This window comes from Pelecanus crispus, chromosome 15, assembly GCF_030463565.1.
Source record: "Pelecanus crispus isolate bPelCri1 chromosome 15, bPelCri1.pri, whole genome shotgun sequence".
Lineage (NCBI taxonomy): Eukaryota > Metazoa > Chordata > Aves > Pelecaniformes > Pelecanidae > Pelecanus > Pelecanus crispus.
In genome coordinates this window covers 3,011,560-3,028,385 of record NC_134657.1, presented here as the reverse complement: position 1 = coordinate 3,028,385, position 16,826 = coordinate 3,011,560, and the positions used below count along the sequence as shown (strand labels likewise).

The following is a 16,826-nucleotide window of genomic DNA, read 5'->3' as shown; positions in this document are numbered from 1 at the left end:
AAGGCTGAGGCTGGAGAAGGTACCTGAGATTCGGACTGGCTGAAGATCTGCCACCCACAGCGTTGCCGCTGGGTTCAGTTAGAAATTCCAGCTTGCGTGACTGATGGATGCAAACAGCTGTATGACATTTTTACTGGAAGATATTTGGGAGGAAAAGCTGCTAGTGCAACAAAACGATACGCTGCCTACATGTCTCCTAGTGAGAAGAAATGGGAGAGAGATGGAAAAGAGACATTGGTCTGTTGCGACTGATAAAGAAATCTCCCAAACCTCTGTTTTAAAGCCCTGAAATCTGCCATCGCGTCATCTCCCTGATGTTAGTGAAGATAAGGCTAAAGACACGTGTCCTCTTGGTCCTCGCCTCTTCCTCGGTGCCAGCCACGACTAATGTCTTGGTGAGAGGAGGATGCGAATGCTAGACTTGGTAATGTGCGAGCTACTGTATGCGAGGGCTGAGAAGAGGAGGAGATGTTGGGTCGTTTCGTTAGGAAGAAGGTTAGAAATTGTGTGGATGCTGGTGGGAAACGGCCTCGTCGGGTTGCTGAATTACGTTGTGGAAGAAATTTGAATGTAAAGCCTCTCTGTTCTTTATTTATTGTGATGATAACATTAGTTCCTGCCCATTTCTTAACACTCTCCCATCTTTGGTTAAGGTGTTGCAGTTCGGGAGCGAAGAGCCCAGCACCGTTTCGTCTCCGGATAATGACCATTCCTTCCTTGTCTGTGGATTTAGAATCATAGAATCATTTAGGTTGGAAAAGACCTTTAAGATCATCCAGTCCAACCATTAACCTAACACTACCAAGTCCGCCACTGAAGCAATTAAGGGGAGAGTCATAATTCATTTCATGTTTCCTGGCTTGCTGGCTGGATTATTTTTAATGAAAGTAAAAAGTGGGAATCACTAAGGTTGGGAAGGATCTCTAAGATCATCAGCCCAACCATCACCCCAACACGCCCATGCCCACTAAACCATGTCCCCAAGTGCCACCTCTGCCCGTTTTTTGCACCCCTCCAGGGATGGGGACTCCCCCACCTCTCTGGGCAGCCTGTTCCAGTGCTTGACCACTCTTTCTGTGAAGAAATTTTTCCTAAAATCCAATCTCAACCTCCCCTGGTGCAGCTTGAGGCCGTCGCCTCTCGTCCCGTCACTTGTTACATCGCCCTAACCGACTTTGGCAGCGAGCTGTGCCCCCGCGAGAGGCCGCGTCCTCTCAGCCCCTCCCCACCCCGCCGATCGCCTCGATAAAAGCCCGGTGCCGAGGCGCGGTCGCTGGTTTTGCCTTTTTCCAGCTATTTCAAGCCCCGACCCCGGGGCCGCCCACAGCCAGGGCGGGCAGGTCGCCGCCATTGCGCATGCGCTCCCCCGCCCCCCCCGGCCTGGCGCGCTCAGCGCGCATGCGCCGCCAGCAAAGTTGCTGACTCATGTACTGCGCAGGCGCTTGGGCCGGGCCCGCCTCCGCCAATGGGGAGGCGCGGCGCGCGCGTGGGCGGTGGGTCACTTCCTGCCTGGCGGCGCGTGGGGGGGGAGGCGCTTCCGGCTCGCCGGCCGCCGCCGCGGGTGCCCCCCCCGCCCCCCCCCCCTCCCCCGGAGCGGAGCGGCAAGATGGCGGCGGGTGGCGGCGGCGGCGCGGGGGCCGCGGCGGAGCCGGGCTGGGAGGTGGCCGTGCGACCGCTGCTCTCCGCCTCCTACTCGGCCTTCGAGATGAAGGAGCTCCCGCAGCTGCTCGCCTCGGTTATCGAGAGGTGAGGGTCACCTGCCCGCGCCGGGGTCCCGCCGCGGGGGGCGGCCCGGGCCCTGTCTCCCTCCCGCCTCAGCGTCGTTCCCTCAGGGCGGGAGCCCGGCGGCGGGGAGCCCCTCGGAGTTAGCGCTGGCGGGAGGGTGCCGTCGGCGGTAGCCGGTGGGGGGCTGCGGGGAGCGGCTGAGGAGCGTCCCTGCTCGGTGCCGGGGCTGGGCCGGTGGCCAGGGGCTGCCGGGGAAAAAGGGAGCCCCGAGCAGCGTCCAGGGAGTTACTCACGCCCAGCCTCCTCCCGCTTTCCTGGGGACTGGGAGGCTCTCGGGGTGGTGCCCTTGGGATCTAATGAGCGGGGATGAGGATGCACGCCCGGCTGTTCGCGCTGCTGCTGCCCGGCCGCAGCAAAAGCACCTTTGACAGTTACCCCGCCGAGAGGCTTCGGGACGGCGCCTGCCTTCTCGCCGTTGTTCGAGCGCCTTGTGCTTTCGCAGCCTGCGCAGTGAAAATCCTCGTCTCACCTGGCCCCTCTCCTCTGGTGACAGACTCGTGGAGGGGACGTTGTATGGCACTGACTTCCTTTTAGTTTTCTACCAGAGAAACGCTGCTCGCGTTTTGAGGAGAAATTAAGCTGAAACAAATCGTTTGCCTTTTTTTAACAAGAAAGGTTAGACTGGCAGCATGAGAGCGCTTATCGGAGCTATTTGATTTAACTTAGCAGCTTACTTTGTGATCTAAAACACTAGGTATGAATGCTACAACCTTATGCTCAGTTACAAAGATATAACCCTGACCGCGGTAAGTTGTTAGGAAGCAAAAAAATAAACGCTGCGTTAAGGAAGATAATAAAATAAAGCCTTGTGGTATTTTGCATAATATAGAACGGCAGAGCGTACAAACGATGGATGCTTCAAATTAACGTTCTGTGCTTACATACGTGTAGTAGTGGTTCACCCAGAAGCCTGCATATACTCAATATTTATGTGATTGGGGCAGTTCTTAGGCTAATCTTTCTTTTAGGGACCATTTCAGCTTGGCTTTTCCTTGCAGCGCTCCGCTGTCACTGTGCCTAAAGTCCATTATTGGAGTGTTTTGGTGCAAGAAGCACTGAAGTGGACGCACTTGACTTTTGGGAGAGGTCTGTTTCCTCCATTAGTGAGAACGATGGTTCCATTTTCCACTTGAGGCAGCAGTTTGTTGCCTTTAAGTCGTGCTGCCTTGAGGTTTGAGTTCTGCGCCCAGTGCTGACTGCGTTTCAGACGCAGCGGGATTTAGTGCGAGTGCAAGGCCTCTGGAGTCTTGCAGGACTTATTTCGTGCCTTGATATAACGTGTAGAAAAAATGCAGCTTGTTCGTGTTTGGAGTCACGCTCTTCTATTCTGAAGAAATAATCTGTCTTTAGATTTCTAATCTAAAATATTTTATCTGTTCAACTTATTTTTAGAAGATGATTGTTAGCTCTTGTAGTGAGACTGTTGGTCGACACCATCCGCAAAGTGGCTGGATTTCCCCTTAAATAAACGTGATGCAATGACAGTGAAATCGCTAACATTATTCTTTTCGAAATAAATTAATAAACTCCTTTTCCTGACAACTCTTATATTTCAGTTTTAAGTTTTAAGCATCATCAAGTTATTGGAATTCCCCGGTTAGCAGATATAGCCAAGAATTGATAGGCTTAGGCCTCTTATTTGACGTATATTATGGAAATGCTGACTTGGAAAGATGGCACTGAAGTGGAACGTGGTTTCCAAAGTCTGTGACAGTCAAACGAGCTGGTTTTCAGGGAAGGATTTTCAACAGAGGGACAACTCCTGCACCTGCTGCTGTGCTTTTTCAAGGAAGAGGCTGCTTTTGTGCCTGCTGCCTTACATAAAGGGCCTATTTTGGGCCCGTTTAAGATTTGGAAGCAGAACCGAGAAAGGAGGTGGTATTTGTGGCTGACGTGTTGTATTTGATGTTGACACATGGAGGCTTCTAGCTTAGCATGAGTAATGGTTTTCCCTGGGAAGCAAATGTTATTTAAGCAATAAATCACAATGCAATAGCCGAAAGTTATTGAATCTCACTGTATATGCAAAATCGCACTCTAGTGCACCGCAGATTGAGCTATTCTCTTTTATTTATGTTTATTTGCAAGGACTTGATGATTAGTTGACAGATGCCTTCCACCTTTCACTACCTTAACAAGTCCACGACTTGTTTTAATAAAACTCAAGCCTCTTATTGTCCAATCCAGATGAAATTCCCTATCTTGTTCTGGTCTCTGCACCTTTGTGTTCTTGTACCTCGTGGGTATTGTGTCTTGCAGTTTGACCTATACAGCAGAACGGTAATTGAGGAGCTGCTGATTAGTCTATTATTCCCAAATCGTTCTCATTTGTTCTCTTGAAATACGTTGCATACACCTACTGCTGCTAGTTTATATTCAGGCATAAAGAGGTAGGTGAGCAAAATTAGTGTCTGAACGTAAGAGAGCATGAACTTTTTTGCACGTTCAGTCTCTGGGCTCGTTACCTGTCAGCGCGCTTCTGGCAGGAGATGCTGAGGTGAAGCCTGGTGAGGGAGACGTTGAAACTCAGGCGTGTTACACTGCTGAATATCTTCAAGTAAAGCCTCTCGCTTCATAACGGCTGCCTTGTTATTTCAGCTTTTTGGGTAGGCTAAATAAAAAAAAAAAAAATCTCAGAACTAGGACATCAAAGTTCAAAAGCTGCTGAGTATTTCTTTTGGTTCATTTTTCCAGAAGAAATGCTACATTGTACAGTTTCTTCTGTTTCACCCACATCTCCCATTATGACTGGAAACGATGACTTAGGATAGAAAAAGGGAAGGTGACTGGGCATAAACTGGGCGCTGTTCAGGTCAGCAGGGAACGGTGTGTCCCCTTCCTCCTCCCACCCTGCCAAAGCTGGCATCCTTGTGTGCGGTGGGTGGAGGGGATACGTGCGTTTGTTTTGCCATACTCTGCAGCAGCACCAGTCGTTGCCAAACTTGAGAAGTCATCGTTTCAGCTGGGTACAGCGTGCCGCGATAGGCGGACGGTCTGCTCCCCACCTCCCCTCCAGAAATAAACTATTGCGGGAGGTGAAGTCTGGGTCTTGAGAGGTAAGGCGGCTAGCAAAGTTCAGTCATATAATCTGTTCTTCCAACTTGCGCGTTCACTTCATGGAATCAAAGTTTCTACCGTCTGACAACGTGAAAGAAATTAATGTGAGCATTCAACAGACATGCATCCGCATCCCTTAGTTTTGTCGCAGGTAGAATCAAGGGCAGAAGCAGCCATGGAGGCAGAGCTGTGTTTCTGTTCTCGAGGTGGTTGCCTTCAGGTTTCTGTGCAAATGGGATGTGGTGTGACACTTCACTGCAGCCGCCTTTAAGATGTCATTTCTGTGCATAAATAGGTGTTCTCCGTGGCCAGTGAGCCTCACTGAGAAACCTCAGGGACTTGACTTTCAGTGTGTCGATGCGTATTTTGCTTTACAATTTCTACTTTTGATTTGAGTTGGCATGAAATTTTCACTCACTCTGAGCGTTGTGTTGATTTGTGTGCAGGGCAAAATGATGCAGATCTCTGAAGTGGCAAGTCTCTACCCACGAGGCTGATTACAGTGGATGCGTTTTTCTCTGCTGTGCGTTACCTGCCAAAACTCTTTACTCCCCAGCTTGTCGCAGACGCTGCGGTTGTGTATTTGTTGTTACTATGCGATTGCCTGTTTCGATCCTTCTTTGCAGAATTGCGTATACTCCAGTTGACTCGCTGCCTTGACAGAAGGGGAATGCCTGTGCTCCGGTCCTGGCAAATCCTGCCTAGCGTTAGCAGAACAAACAGTCCGAACTTTATGGGCAGCTGAGTTTAGAATAACTTAAAGATGAATGAACCGCCGACCGGTAGAGCGAGTGTTAAAGAGGTTGACCTGTTGATGGTATAAAGGAGAAATATTTGCAGTATCCAACTATTTCCTTAAATTTCCTACATGTATGGCGATGCTGATGCCGTGATCTGTCTGCTGCTGGAGGACTCGGTCCTGAGGACGCAGGAGATGGGACGCAAGGGAGAGGATTCTGTTCTCGGAACTTTGATTTGGAAAGAGCATGTGATTTTACTGATCTTGTCGTACATCTGTTAATAGATATAACATATTCTGAGTGTTGGGTGGTGCCGCTGTTGTGCTGTACACAATTGACGTATCTCCTGTTCTCTTGCAGTGAATCTGAAATCCTGCACCATGACAAACAATATGAGCCTTTCTACTCTTCCTTCATTGCACTTTCTACACATTACATCACTACTGTGTGTGGTCTAAGTAAGTGTTCCCCATCCTTTGCTTCTCTTGCTCTTGCGTTGTGACTAGGATATAGTGAAAGTAAACCAGAACTGTTGTCCTTTTGGTATTTGTCTCGAGCCCTCTTTCTGAATCAGACTTGAAGGCAGAGCGTGCAAGGCCAGCGTTGATACTTTTTATACTGGCAAAATGTCAATTCAGATGGAAAGGGAAACTTGTTGATAGGAGCGTTTGGCCACCAACTACTGGGCGGTGTTGACTTTTTGGTTGCTTATTCATTGGCCTGACTTCATTTAGGGAAAATAATTTTTGGTCAAATGAAGCGTTTAAATCCGTTTTCAGGATTTTTAGATTATCCTTCAGCACTTACTGAAGCAGTTACTATGTTCGAATTAATGATCAAAACATTGTGACTCAAAATATTTTATATTATTTTGGCTGACAGAATTTGGCAATTTCAGCAAAAAAGTGGGTTTGGTCAACTTGTTTTGTGTTCTTCAGTGCTTCTGTCAGTATTAAATAATGTTGCTGGGGAAGCTGTTATGTCTATCTAAATTACCTTGTCTGGGTAGAAGGTATTATCCTTGCTTTACTGACATTTCTTGTGTTACATTTTAATGAGACTGAGTTTATATTGCATCTGTGTGTTAGGCATGATAAGGTTGTGTATGCGTGCGTGTTGCATAGCATTCTGTTTTATTGAAAGCATTAAGCATTCATTACACTGAATTATTTAAAAACTTGTACTGAGTGATGCAAGCATCCACTTTTTTTCAGTACCAAGAAACCAATTGCAATCGGTGGCAGCTGCTTGTAAAGTCCTGATTGAATTCTCACTGCTGCGTCTTGAGAACCCAGACGAAGCATGTGCTGTTTCACAGGTGAGCACAGATTTTGACCGTGTGGGCAAGCCGGAGTTTGGCCTCTAATTCCGAAATATTTGCTCTAATGTTGCCTAAAGCAAAATTAATGAAGTTCTTAAAATATTTAAGGTGTAGCACTTCAGTAGAGACTGATACCTGCTGAATCTTTCCTCTGCATTCTTTACTCAGAATTTCAGCTTGTGAACAAGCTGAAATAAAGGTGACCTGAAGCCTTGGTTAATTCTGTTGCAATTTCCTACAGTCTGGTTTGGTTTTGTGTAACAACCTGGATCAAAACTATTTGCTGAGTTTTTAAAGACAGATTCTTCCCCAGTTGTATTTTAGTCTTCTGGGAAAGCTTAAATCTATTTCAGAGGGGAAAGGCATGTGAGAAGTGTTCACGTAATGTAGCTTCTGATAGGGCTGGCTTTCAGCCTTAGCATGTCATAGGAGAGAGCGCTTTTCCAGATGCTTTTCCATAACAAGCACGCAGGACAATGTCAGTGGCCTGAATTACCTGCAGTTAGTAAGTCGTCATGGTCTTCCATATGAGATCAGAGTGGATTCGAGGTGTTGCAGTAGCCTTACTAGCTGAAGTTGCAGTGCTTTTAATGCAGCTGCTTAGAATAAACGATGTCAAGGAATAATTGGAATCAAGAGAGTTTAAATCGTGCTTGATGTCTTTTTCTTTGTAGAAACACCTCATTCTCCTGATAAAGGGGCTGTGCACGGGCTGCAGCCGCCTAGATCGAACTGAAATTATTACCTTCACAGCAATGATGAAATCGGCCAAGCTGCCTCAGACTGTCAAAACCCTCTCTGATGGTAGGTGTTTTAATTTATGGTTATATCACTGCAGCATTTGAGTAAGGCATAGAAAATACTAACTTTCTGATGTATGAAATGATGTTTTGCTGTTTCCCCTGCAGTAGAAGACCAGAAGGAGCTGGCCTCCCCGGTGAGCCCGGAACTAAGACAGAAGGAAGTGCAGATGAACTTCCTCAATCAGTTGACATCAGTCTTTAACCCTAGAGTCTCGTCATCACCATCTGTCACGCCGGAGACACAGGTAAACAGCCCTAGAATAGAAGCAATCTGAATTTTAGCATTAATAACCTTGGTGCAGACAAGGACGGAGGGCAGTAAGTGGTAGTTTGTTAATACACATGCGTAAGGAAAACCTTTCTTAAATATTTAAATCCTACTTGCATGTTGATGAATGGCGAATGAGAAAATACTGTTTGCATTGCATTGGCAATAGTCATTTTGTTGCCTCGTGGATGCTAATGTTCAGCGATACTCATAGCTCTTTTGAGTTCTGCTGATGTGCCTTGCTCCTGTGTAGAGACGTACTGCAATACCGGATATTTTTAATGCTTCCATGATATATTTAGTACGCGCTTGCTTTTAGGTGGAAGGAGAGAGCGAGGATCAATCTTCCACAGACCAAACCTCTACGGCAAAGACAAAAAGCATATTCATCGCTCAGAACGTAGCCAGCCTGCAAGAACTTGGTGAGAACCAGCTTTTTAGCATTGGGGAAAAAAATGCTAGGGCAAATGACTCTCCAGTGTTACACCTTAGAGCTCTGAATGGGAAAAAACTTCCTGACCTAAAGCGTTTGTTCTTTAGGACTCACTTGGTTGCGTGCTGATGTTACCAAGGGAGGTTGTGGCTGTAATGTAGTTTTCTTCATTGCAGAGGAGATGAGCTCATTATATTTGTATGCAGTAGCTTAGTTTTTTTGGGGAAAAAAGGTGGATGGTATAGCCTGTGGGATGGATTACTGAGCAGGTGTGAATTAGACCTGGTGTGCCACATAGCATGCACTCAGAGCTTTGCAACACCCTTTACAAGTACTGGCTGAAAACTTCACCATCTGGTTTGTGTGTTGGAGACTAGCCTTTCTCCTCTTGCCTCATCTACGATGATATTTTCTCACCACGAAGAATAATTAAGTCAATTATTGATGACTATTAGATCTGTTCTGCTTAGAAGCTCTCCTGTGGAACAGTAAAAATAATGCTGCTGGTTTTGTTTGGTAGGTGGCTCTGAAAAACTGCTGAGAGTGTGCCTGAACCTCCCGTACTTTTTGCGATACATAAATCGATTTCAGGATGCAGTGTCAGCCAACTCATTTTTTATTATGCCAGCCACAGTGGCAGATGCCACCGCTGTTCGCAATGGGTAAGAGTCTGTCGTCACTCGTCTTTGGTAGATGCTGGGTACGCTGTATGGGAGAAAATAACTGGGCTAGCTGTGCAGTATCAGTTACTGTGCTGCTCCTGTGAGCTGTCGGATGTGTACATCGTGCTGCTGAACCTTGACATGTGTTGTTATTGCAGATTTCATTCGCTGGTAATAGATGTGACCATGGCACTGGATACTCTGTCTCTGCCTGTGTTGGAGCCCCTGACACCCACGCGTCTCCAAGATGTGACTGTTCTTGCTCTCAGCTGTCTCTATGCAGGTGAATGGATTTCCTGTATTTTCTTTGGAGCTTTAAGTCGCTCTTGCTTTTGCTCTGCTTTGTTACCTGTATGTTTGAGGGTCAGCCCACAAGTCACCTTTATTTCTCATGAATTTGAAAGCTATGCAGCATACCGCATAGTCTGGTGACTGGGTTAATACGAAAATTGTTATAGTGACACTGAAATTCTGATATATTCTGCGAATGTTCTTGTCAGTATCTGAGAGAAAGACTGAGTGACTCAACATCTTAATAGCCTGTAATTTCTGCTCTTTTTTTTGTGTTCAGAGCATAATATATTTTTGCAGTGCTTATGGCTTCAGCTTCATTGGTTATACTCCCAAATCAACCTTGTTTCCCAGGAGTGGTTTAAGTACACCAGCATCTTGAGTGTTTAATTGTTATGGGTAAGATTTTAAAGAGATATGGCAGTTGAGTATGAAGATTGCCTTAAAAATGGTATTGAACTACATGATAAAACATTTCCTACTTTAATTGTCCTCGTGCATTTCTGTAGGACAAAACTTGACTTTCTTGGGGGTACTTCAGAAAGATTTGGGTTTTTTTTTTTTTTAATCTGTCAGCTGTAATATCGAGTATTCCCAGCTCCATCAAGTTTGTGGGCATGTTTGATACTGCTTGTTTTAATGTGCTAAATAGGAACATTGCGTTCCGAGACTGGCTCTTAATAAGAATGTTACCTCCACTTGTTTCCAATCAGGTGTGAGTGTGGCAACTTGCATGGCCATCCTACATGTGGGTAGCACTCAACAGGTACGAACTGGGTCAACAAGTTCCAAAGAAGAAGATTATGAAAATGATGCTGCTACTATTGTACAGAAATGTGTAAGTAGATGAGAGAACGCTTGTTGTTTTCATTCTAGGCAAGTGAAGTGTGTAGAATTTGTATTTGTTTGGATTGCAATACATATCTATTATTTCTAGGCGTTAGACTTGCTGATGAAGGAAGTAATGGGGTGGCTAATTGTCAAGGGCAAAATACAGTTGTATTTGGAGTTTTAAAAGTGTGTGTCGTGGTTTATTATTGCCCAGTGGAGTGCTTAAACATTACCATGGGTTTGGATTTATTTGCAGCTTGAAATCTATGAAATGATTGGGCAAGCCATCAGCAATTCACGCCGTGCAGGGGGTGAGGTAAGATTTGCGCCTCCGGGAGCTTTTTTCACTGTTTTTGTGCTGGTATATTTTGACATTTGGATTGACACTATTTTGTCTTTTTGGTGCTTCCCCCCCTGCTCACTTTTGGGATGATAGCACTATCAGAACTTCCAGCTGCTCGGGGCTTGGTGTCTGCTAAACAGCCTCTTCCTCATCTTGAACCTCAGCCCCACGGCCCTGGCTGATAAGGGAAAGGAGAAAGATCCATTGGCCGCTCTACGCGTCAGAGACATTATTGCTCGTACTAAGGAGGGCGTTGGGTCTCCCAAACTAGGACCTGGGAAAGGGTATGTAAATACCCCACTGAAGTGATCATTGTCCATGTGTGTCACCATGCCCAGAAAGCATCTACTACAGGGTCTTGTTGGTCTTTTGAAATTTTATCCACATTTGTAATTTAAGTCGTGATTCTTGAAGTCGTCATCTTCAGTTTAGCAAAGCAGTCACTTCACTCAATTTAATATATGTATTCCCCCCCCCCAGCCCAAATCTTCTATCCTTTATATTTCTGTAGGCATCAAGGGTTTGGTGTTCTGTCAGTGGTGCTAGCAAATCATGCTATCAAATTGCTCTCATCGCTCTTTCAAGATCTGCAAGTGGAGGCATTGCACAAGGTATGTAGGTAGCATGTACGTTCTTGTGAAACATTTTGCCTTCTCCACTGAAACATACTTTAAATTCTCTTTTCAATGCTGTCCCTCAGGGCTGGGAGAGCGATGGTCCGCCAGCAGTGCTGGATATCATGGCTCAAAGCACATCCATCCAGAGAATTCAGCGGCTGATAGACTCTGTACCGCTCACTAATTTGCTGCTGACTTTGCTATCTACTTCCTACAGAAAGGTAGGAACTGGCATACAGCTAGAGAACTTCTGTCGCTGAACCACTCCTACTAAGTGTCATCTGTATGGAAACCTCTCGCTTTTCAAACTGTGACTGTGCTAAGAAGAATTGAGAATTTTTCTTTCAGAAGCTGTCAACCGGGGCCTCTCTTTCCTCTTTTCAGAGACTGTTAATTTCACAAACTTGTTCTAATAAAATCTTTCTGTAGGCTCAGTGGTATTTGTGAGTTTAGCAAGAAGTTGAAAGGGCTGTATTCAAAACGGATGCTTTTATGTTAGAGCTCTTACTTGAAGTGTTGCTTACAAGCTTGGCATAGATCATTTGTTTTCAACCATCCTGTGTAATTGTTAATACAACTTAAGGGGGAGAAGCCTTGAAAAACTGTTGATAAATTAGTTGAGACAAATTTGCTAGAAGAAAATTAAAATGCATGAGGAAGTTACTCTTGTTTTCAAATTGGTATCTTTCATAATCCTAAATTTTAACTTGTTCTGCTGTTCTTCTAAGGCTTGTGTCTTGCAGCGTCAGAGGAAGGGCTCCATGAGCAGTGACGCAAGTGCCTCCACTGATTCCAATACTTACTACGAGGATGATTTTAGCAGCACTGAGGAGGACAGCAGCCAAGGTAATAGAGTTTGCAGCAAGCAACTTAAGTCAGGATTTTACGCTGTCTTTCAGGTTTAGTGGAAACCTGGCTACTGGTCTTTTGCCTTCTTGGACTGGAATGTCATGTAATGCTGAAAGTATGAAACAGTTCACAAGATCTGTTTGGCAGAAGTAATGCTGACCGTACTCTTTTATGTAAGCTAAAGCCAGAGTGGCTGGGATTTGGCAGTATTTGCTTAAGAGGAGAGTGGAAATAATTTCTTCTTGTAAATTCCTGCTGGAGTGCTGTAGAAATGCTTAGCCTTGTGATTTGGAAAGGAAAAATGAAGATAGCAGATGCCTTAACTGCGCTCACTGAAACTCTGTTTCAGGCCTTTTCTAAGCTGAGTAGTTTGCATAAGGTAGTTGCTTATAATATCATGCTTTTGGTTTTCCTGCCTCCTGTGTTAGATGACGACAGTGAACCAATCCTTGGGCAGTGGTTTGAAGAGACAATCTCTCCAAGCAAAGAGAAAGTGGCCCCGCCACCACCCCCTCCACCACCACCTTTGGAGAGCTCGCCTAGAGTGAAAAGCCCTAACAAACAGACTGCTGGAGAGAATGGGAACATCCTGGCCAGCCGCAAAGATCCAGAATTGGTATGGGAAGGTCTTCAGGCTTTTAATGGAATAACTGATGCGCTGTAGTGTTGTTTACTTGTCAGGGGCTAGCTGCGTTGACAGACAACATGGTAACTGTCAGGTATTTTAAGTACATTGCTGATGGAGAATCAGTGACTGTCTTGGCTTTGAAGAAAGACATTTTCTCTACTCCTGCCTCAGGTGGAATATCACCGTATTTGTTACTGCCTGGGAAGCAAAGGCTGAGGATATCTATTTGGGTTGCGGAGGGAAAATGAGGGCAGAACTATAAGCGAAATGACTTGCTGATAGAATGCTTTTAGCTCCAACTCCGTTGGGTAGCGACAAAAATAAGTACTGCAGTCGAGAAGTTAGAGTCTTGCAGCCTTTTCAGAGAATTCTAAAATTGGTCCTGATACAGAACACAGAGTGCAGAGAGCTGGATTGCGATGAGTAAACCTGTACTCCACTGCCAGGGGTGGAGCTTGGGGACTTGATTTATTTTGCTGGTGGTTTAGTTTTTGTTTAGTGTTGTCTTACAGCCCCTCTGCTTTTGTTGCTTCTAGAATGTGTTTCTCTTTTCTTTTCAGTTTTTGAGCCTAGCTTCAAACATTTTGAACTTTATCACTTCTTCTATGCTGAACTCCAGGAATAACTTCATTCGCAACTACCTGAGCGTCTCTCTTTCGGAGCAGCACATGGCTACGCTAGCTAGCATCATCAAAGAAGTGGATAAGGATGGGCTTAAGGGTGAGTGAGCAGAACTTCTCTGTTAGAGAACACAGACTGTGGGATTTACAGGTGTATGTTTTCTTAGTTTCATGTGGAAACTTTAAATACAGGAGAGGAACGGTAGTAAATGGCTTGATCCCTGTCTTACAGGCACATCAGATGAGGAGTTTGCTGCTGCACTGTATCACTTCAACCATTCCTTGGTGACCTCAGATCTTCAGTCCCCTGCCTTGCAGGTAAGTCCGCGATTGAATGTATAAATAAAATGAAGAAGTGTTGGTGCCTGTTAATGTCTGTACTACCTAGAGTAATGTGTTGATTCCATTTGGCCCTAGGGTATATTCTGCAAATAGAGCTTGGAATATTTTGGAACCAATGAGTTGGATGATGTTTGCAGTCATCCAGTACAAAACATCCTGCAGAGTGTAAACTTAACATCTAGAGTTCAGATTAATCCACTGAACTTTGAAGGTGATGAAAGCTGAAAAGGGAATGAGTTTGTATAGTTTGTTTCGGAGAGTTGCCTCTATCTGTACGTTTATCGAGGTATTCCTGCAGATTTGATTTGCTGTCAGGACTGATGCCAAAAGGCCTTGGAATTCTCCCAGGAGAGAATCAACGTAATCCTTTTGCTTTCATGTACTAACTTTGTAGTCTCTAGGTTTCTTTGCTAGGTTGTGGGCTGACCTGACTTAACACTATAACTAGAGGTTATAAATCTGCTTACCAATCAGTGAATCCAATCCCTATACTTTTTGTTGACTGTTTTCTACTGCATTTAAAATACTCTTGGGGTTTTGGGTTGTTTTTTTTTTTAAAGCAGTTGGACTTTTCAGAAATCTGCCTTTTTACTGTATTTGAAAAGAAGCAAGCATTACTGTCATCAAAGGGGTCTTCCTCCAAATTCTTAGATACTGAACATAGTAGCGTAGTCTCTCCTGCTGTGATCCTGCAGTAAATGAGTAGAGCTCATTAATGCCATTTTTTCTGCATTGACATTGAAATTGAAAGTTTGTTGTGTTTTAGGTGGCAAAGTGACAGTGTAAGCATCCCTCGGTAGCTATGTCGTATATTTGAGATAGGAGAGAGACTGCTGTGTGAACCCTTACGAGCTCCGAGAGCCCGCTGTTTGTTGTCATCTATATGTTCAGATCGTGCTTTTAATTAAAGCATCAGACAGGACTTGCCTCTTTTCAACAAGTCTCTGTTTTGTTCCAGAACACACTTCTTCAGCAGCTGGGAGTTGCCCCTTTTTCTGAAGGTCCGTGGCCTCTCTACATCCATCCTCAAAGTTTGTCGGTGCTCTCGCGACTTCTCCTGATTTGGCAGCATAAAGCCACTGCCCAGGGAGATCCTGACGTTCCAGAATGCCTTAAAGTTTGGGAAAGGTGAGATAACTTGTTATGTTAAGCTGAAAGTCAGTCATCTCTTACCTCTCTCATTTTCTATCAAGCAAAAATTCTCTGGGCGCAGCGTAACGTGTGTGTGTGTTGTCTGAGCGGTGATGGTACGTGACGCGCTGGGGAGCAGAGGGTCAGTCTTCCGTGTTGCTGGAGTCCTTCACCTAGAGCATGGAAATGAAACCTAGAATCAGGATTTAAGTGGGTGGAGGCTGAATTACTTACAGCAATGCTGGTTTTAAAAAGGGAGGGCGAATGTCTTCAACAGGTTTCTGGTAGGTTCTGTTACGATGGTGCCAAAATTTTTCCTCTCTGCCATTACCTGAATGTGAAAGTCTCTGGCAGGGTTTAGCTAACTTAAAGCTATAGCGAGCAGCCTTTCCTGTGGGAACAAGTTTGCATCTCTCTCTTTCTCCCTTTGAATTATTGTTTGTATTTTCCATCAAATGCATTTGCTGCTAGTTGAATTTCTGTAGGTTTTACTGTTTGCATAGTCTCATTCCAGTACATAATGTAGCGAATAATTTGTGAAATTGCCAGTGTTAGAAGAATAAGCAGAAAAATATAATTATAAAAATGTTTCTCTAGACTCTAGTTAAAGAGATTTTAAGGGGGGATCTAAGCAAGGAGAAAAGTAAACTTTATAAACTTCCTCTCCTGTTGTCAGGTTTGTGGGCACACTGAAGCAAAATGCCTTGCAGGGAACTCTTCCCAGTGACACAGAAGATCTGAATGTTGAACATCTCCAGCTGCTGCTGCTTATTTTTCACAATTTCTCCGAGAGGGGCCGCAAATCTATCATGATGCTCTGTATCCAGACAATTGTGGAGCTGACAGCTAACATGGATACCCAGCAAAGTTCTGTGCCCCTTCTCGTGGCACGTCTGCTCTTGGTATTTGACTACCTGCTCCATCAGTATTCAAAGGCCCCCGTGTACCTGTTTGAACAGGTAAGATTTTTGACATCATGTTCTGGATATTTAGTTGTTCACCCAGCAGAAATCTCTAACAGGCAATCATTTGGTGTGTTCTGGTCTCTTCGTGGCCTTTGCGAGTAAATCGGTTTTGATGTTGTTACCAGCCTTTGGAGTTACAGCACATGGTTAATTGAAGTTGCTGATCGCTAGCAGCAAGTTCAGTTTGAGTCTAAATTCCATGTGTAACTACTGTCCTAATAAATCCTGTTAAGGACAGGATGAATGCCTTATCTTCCAAAATCTTCAGTATTTGGGTATTTAAGCACCATATCACAAATAAACTTGTACACCGTGTCCGTGCTTTAGCTTTTCACTGTTGAGGTTTTTGGCACTGTTCTCATTAATGGGATGCTAGTGTTTTGTTTTTTGTGTGTGTGGCTTTTTCAGTTGTTGGAAGCTTGACAATTGATTTAAACTGCTCACTCCAGAATAAAAATCATCAGATAGGGCCCAGGGCTTCCCTCAGACACTGGGAATGATTGTGTTTTAGCAACAGGGTTGTTTGTATTTTATGGCTCTTTCTCTATTGGTGGTGGTAGTGGTGGTATTTTCCCCCCCTACCCCTTAATGACAAGGATGCCATGGATGGGTTTTTTTTCTGTTTGTTTGGTTTTTTAACTTAGGTGCAATATAATTTGCTGACTCCGCCCATTGGCTGGGTGAGTGGATCCCAAGACAGTGGCAGACGAACGTCTGTCCCACTTTATCATGGGTTTAAAGAAGTGGAAGAAAACTGGACCAAACACTGTTCATCAGGTAAGAAGGAAAATGTAAGGAATTTTTTATTCTAAGATTTGCTTTTAGGAATAAAGGAGAGCCCTTCCTGTGCCCTGATGTGGGTAGCTTTTCTTACTTCTAATGGGCATAGTTACAACAGACAGATAAAAATGTATGTAATACAAGAAAAGTTTTATTAAAGAAAATTATTGTCATCTAGGAGTATGCTACAAGTAATTAAAAATAAGCGTGTATTTATTATGCCAGGATTGTATGAGTAGGAAAACCTTGGCTGCATATACCTAGGTTAAAAGCATGGATAATGTGTCATGGAGCTAGCTTAGTGGAATCTGATAAAAACGTGAAAGGTGGGGATGGAGGAGAGAGGGTAACACAATACTG

General features: G+C 44.7%; 1 protein-coding gene across 4 annotated transcripts in view; it reads left to right on the top strand.

Annotated features, from left to right (window-relative positions):
* The first annotated feature begins 4 nt into the window (after positions 1-4).
* Positions 5-16,826, top strand: part of UBR4 (ubiquitin protein ligase E3 component n-recognin 4) — an 84,191-nt gene continuing 67,369 nt past the window's right edge. For 2 of the 4 annotated variants that reach the window (XM_075721706.1, XM_075721705.1), the window contains exons 1-20: positions 6-495; positions 5,943-6,040; positions 6,797-6,900; positions 7,578-7,707; positions 7,812-7,951; positions 8,294-8,396; positions 8,928-9,069; positions 9,228-9,352; positions 10,074-10,198; positions 10,448-10,507; positions 10,628-10,818; positions 11,046-11,145; positions 11,235-11,372; positions 11,880-11,997; positions 12,429-12,616; positions 13,189-13,348; positions 13,481-13,566; positions 14,549-14,718; positions 15,398-15,680; positions 16,331-16,463. In XM_075721706.1, the coding sequence (XP_075577821.1) occupies positions 407-495; positions 5,943-6,040; positions 6,797-6,900; positions 7,578-7,707; positions 7,812-7,951; positions 8,294-8,396; positions 8,928-9,069; positions 9,228-9,352; positions 10,074-10,198; positions 10,448-10,507; positions 10,628-10,818; positions 11,046-11,145; positions 11,235-11,372; positions 11,880-11,997; positions 12,429-12,616; positions 13,189-13,348; positions 13,481-13,566; positions 14,549-14,718; positions 15,398-15,680; positions 16,331-16,463 (2,683 nt within the window). In that variant the 5' untranslated portion in view covers positions 6-406. Of the gene's footprint in view, positions 496-1,606; positions 1,747-5,942; positions 6,041-6,796; positions 6,901-7,577; positions 7,708-7,811; positions 7,952-8,293; positions 8,397-8,927; positions 9,070-9,227; positions 9,353-10,073; positions 10,199-10,447; positions 10,508-10,627; positions 10,819-11,045; positions 11,146-11,234; positions 11,373-11,879; positions 11,998-12,428; positions 12,617-13,188; positions 13,349-13,480; positions 13,567-14,548; positions 14,719-15,397; positions 15,681-16,330; positions 16,464-16,826 lie in introns of those variants that run through there. The other 2 variants (XM_075721707.1, XM_075721704.1) reach the window with 2 other exon arrangements.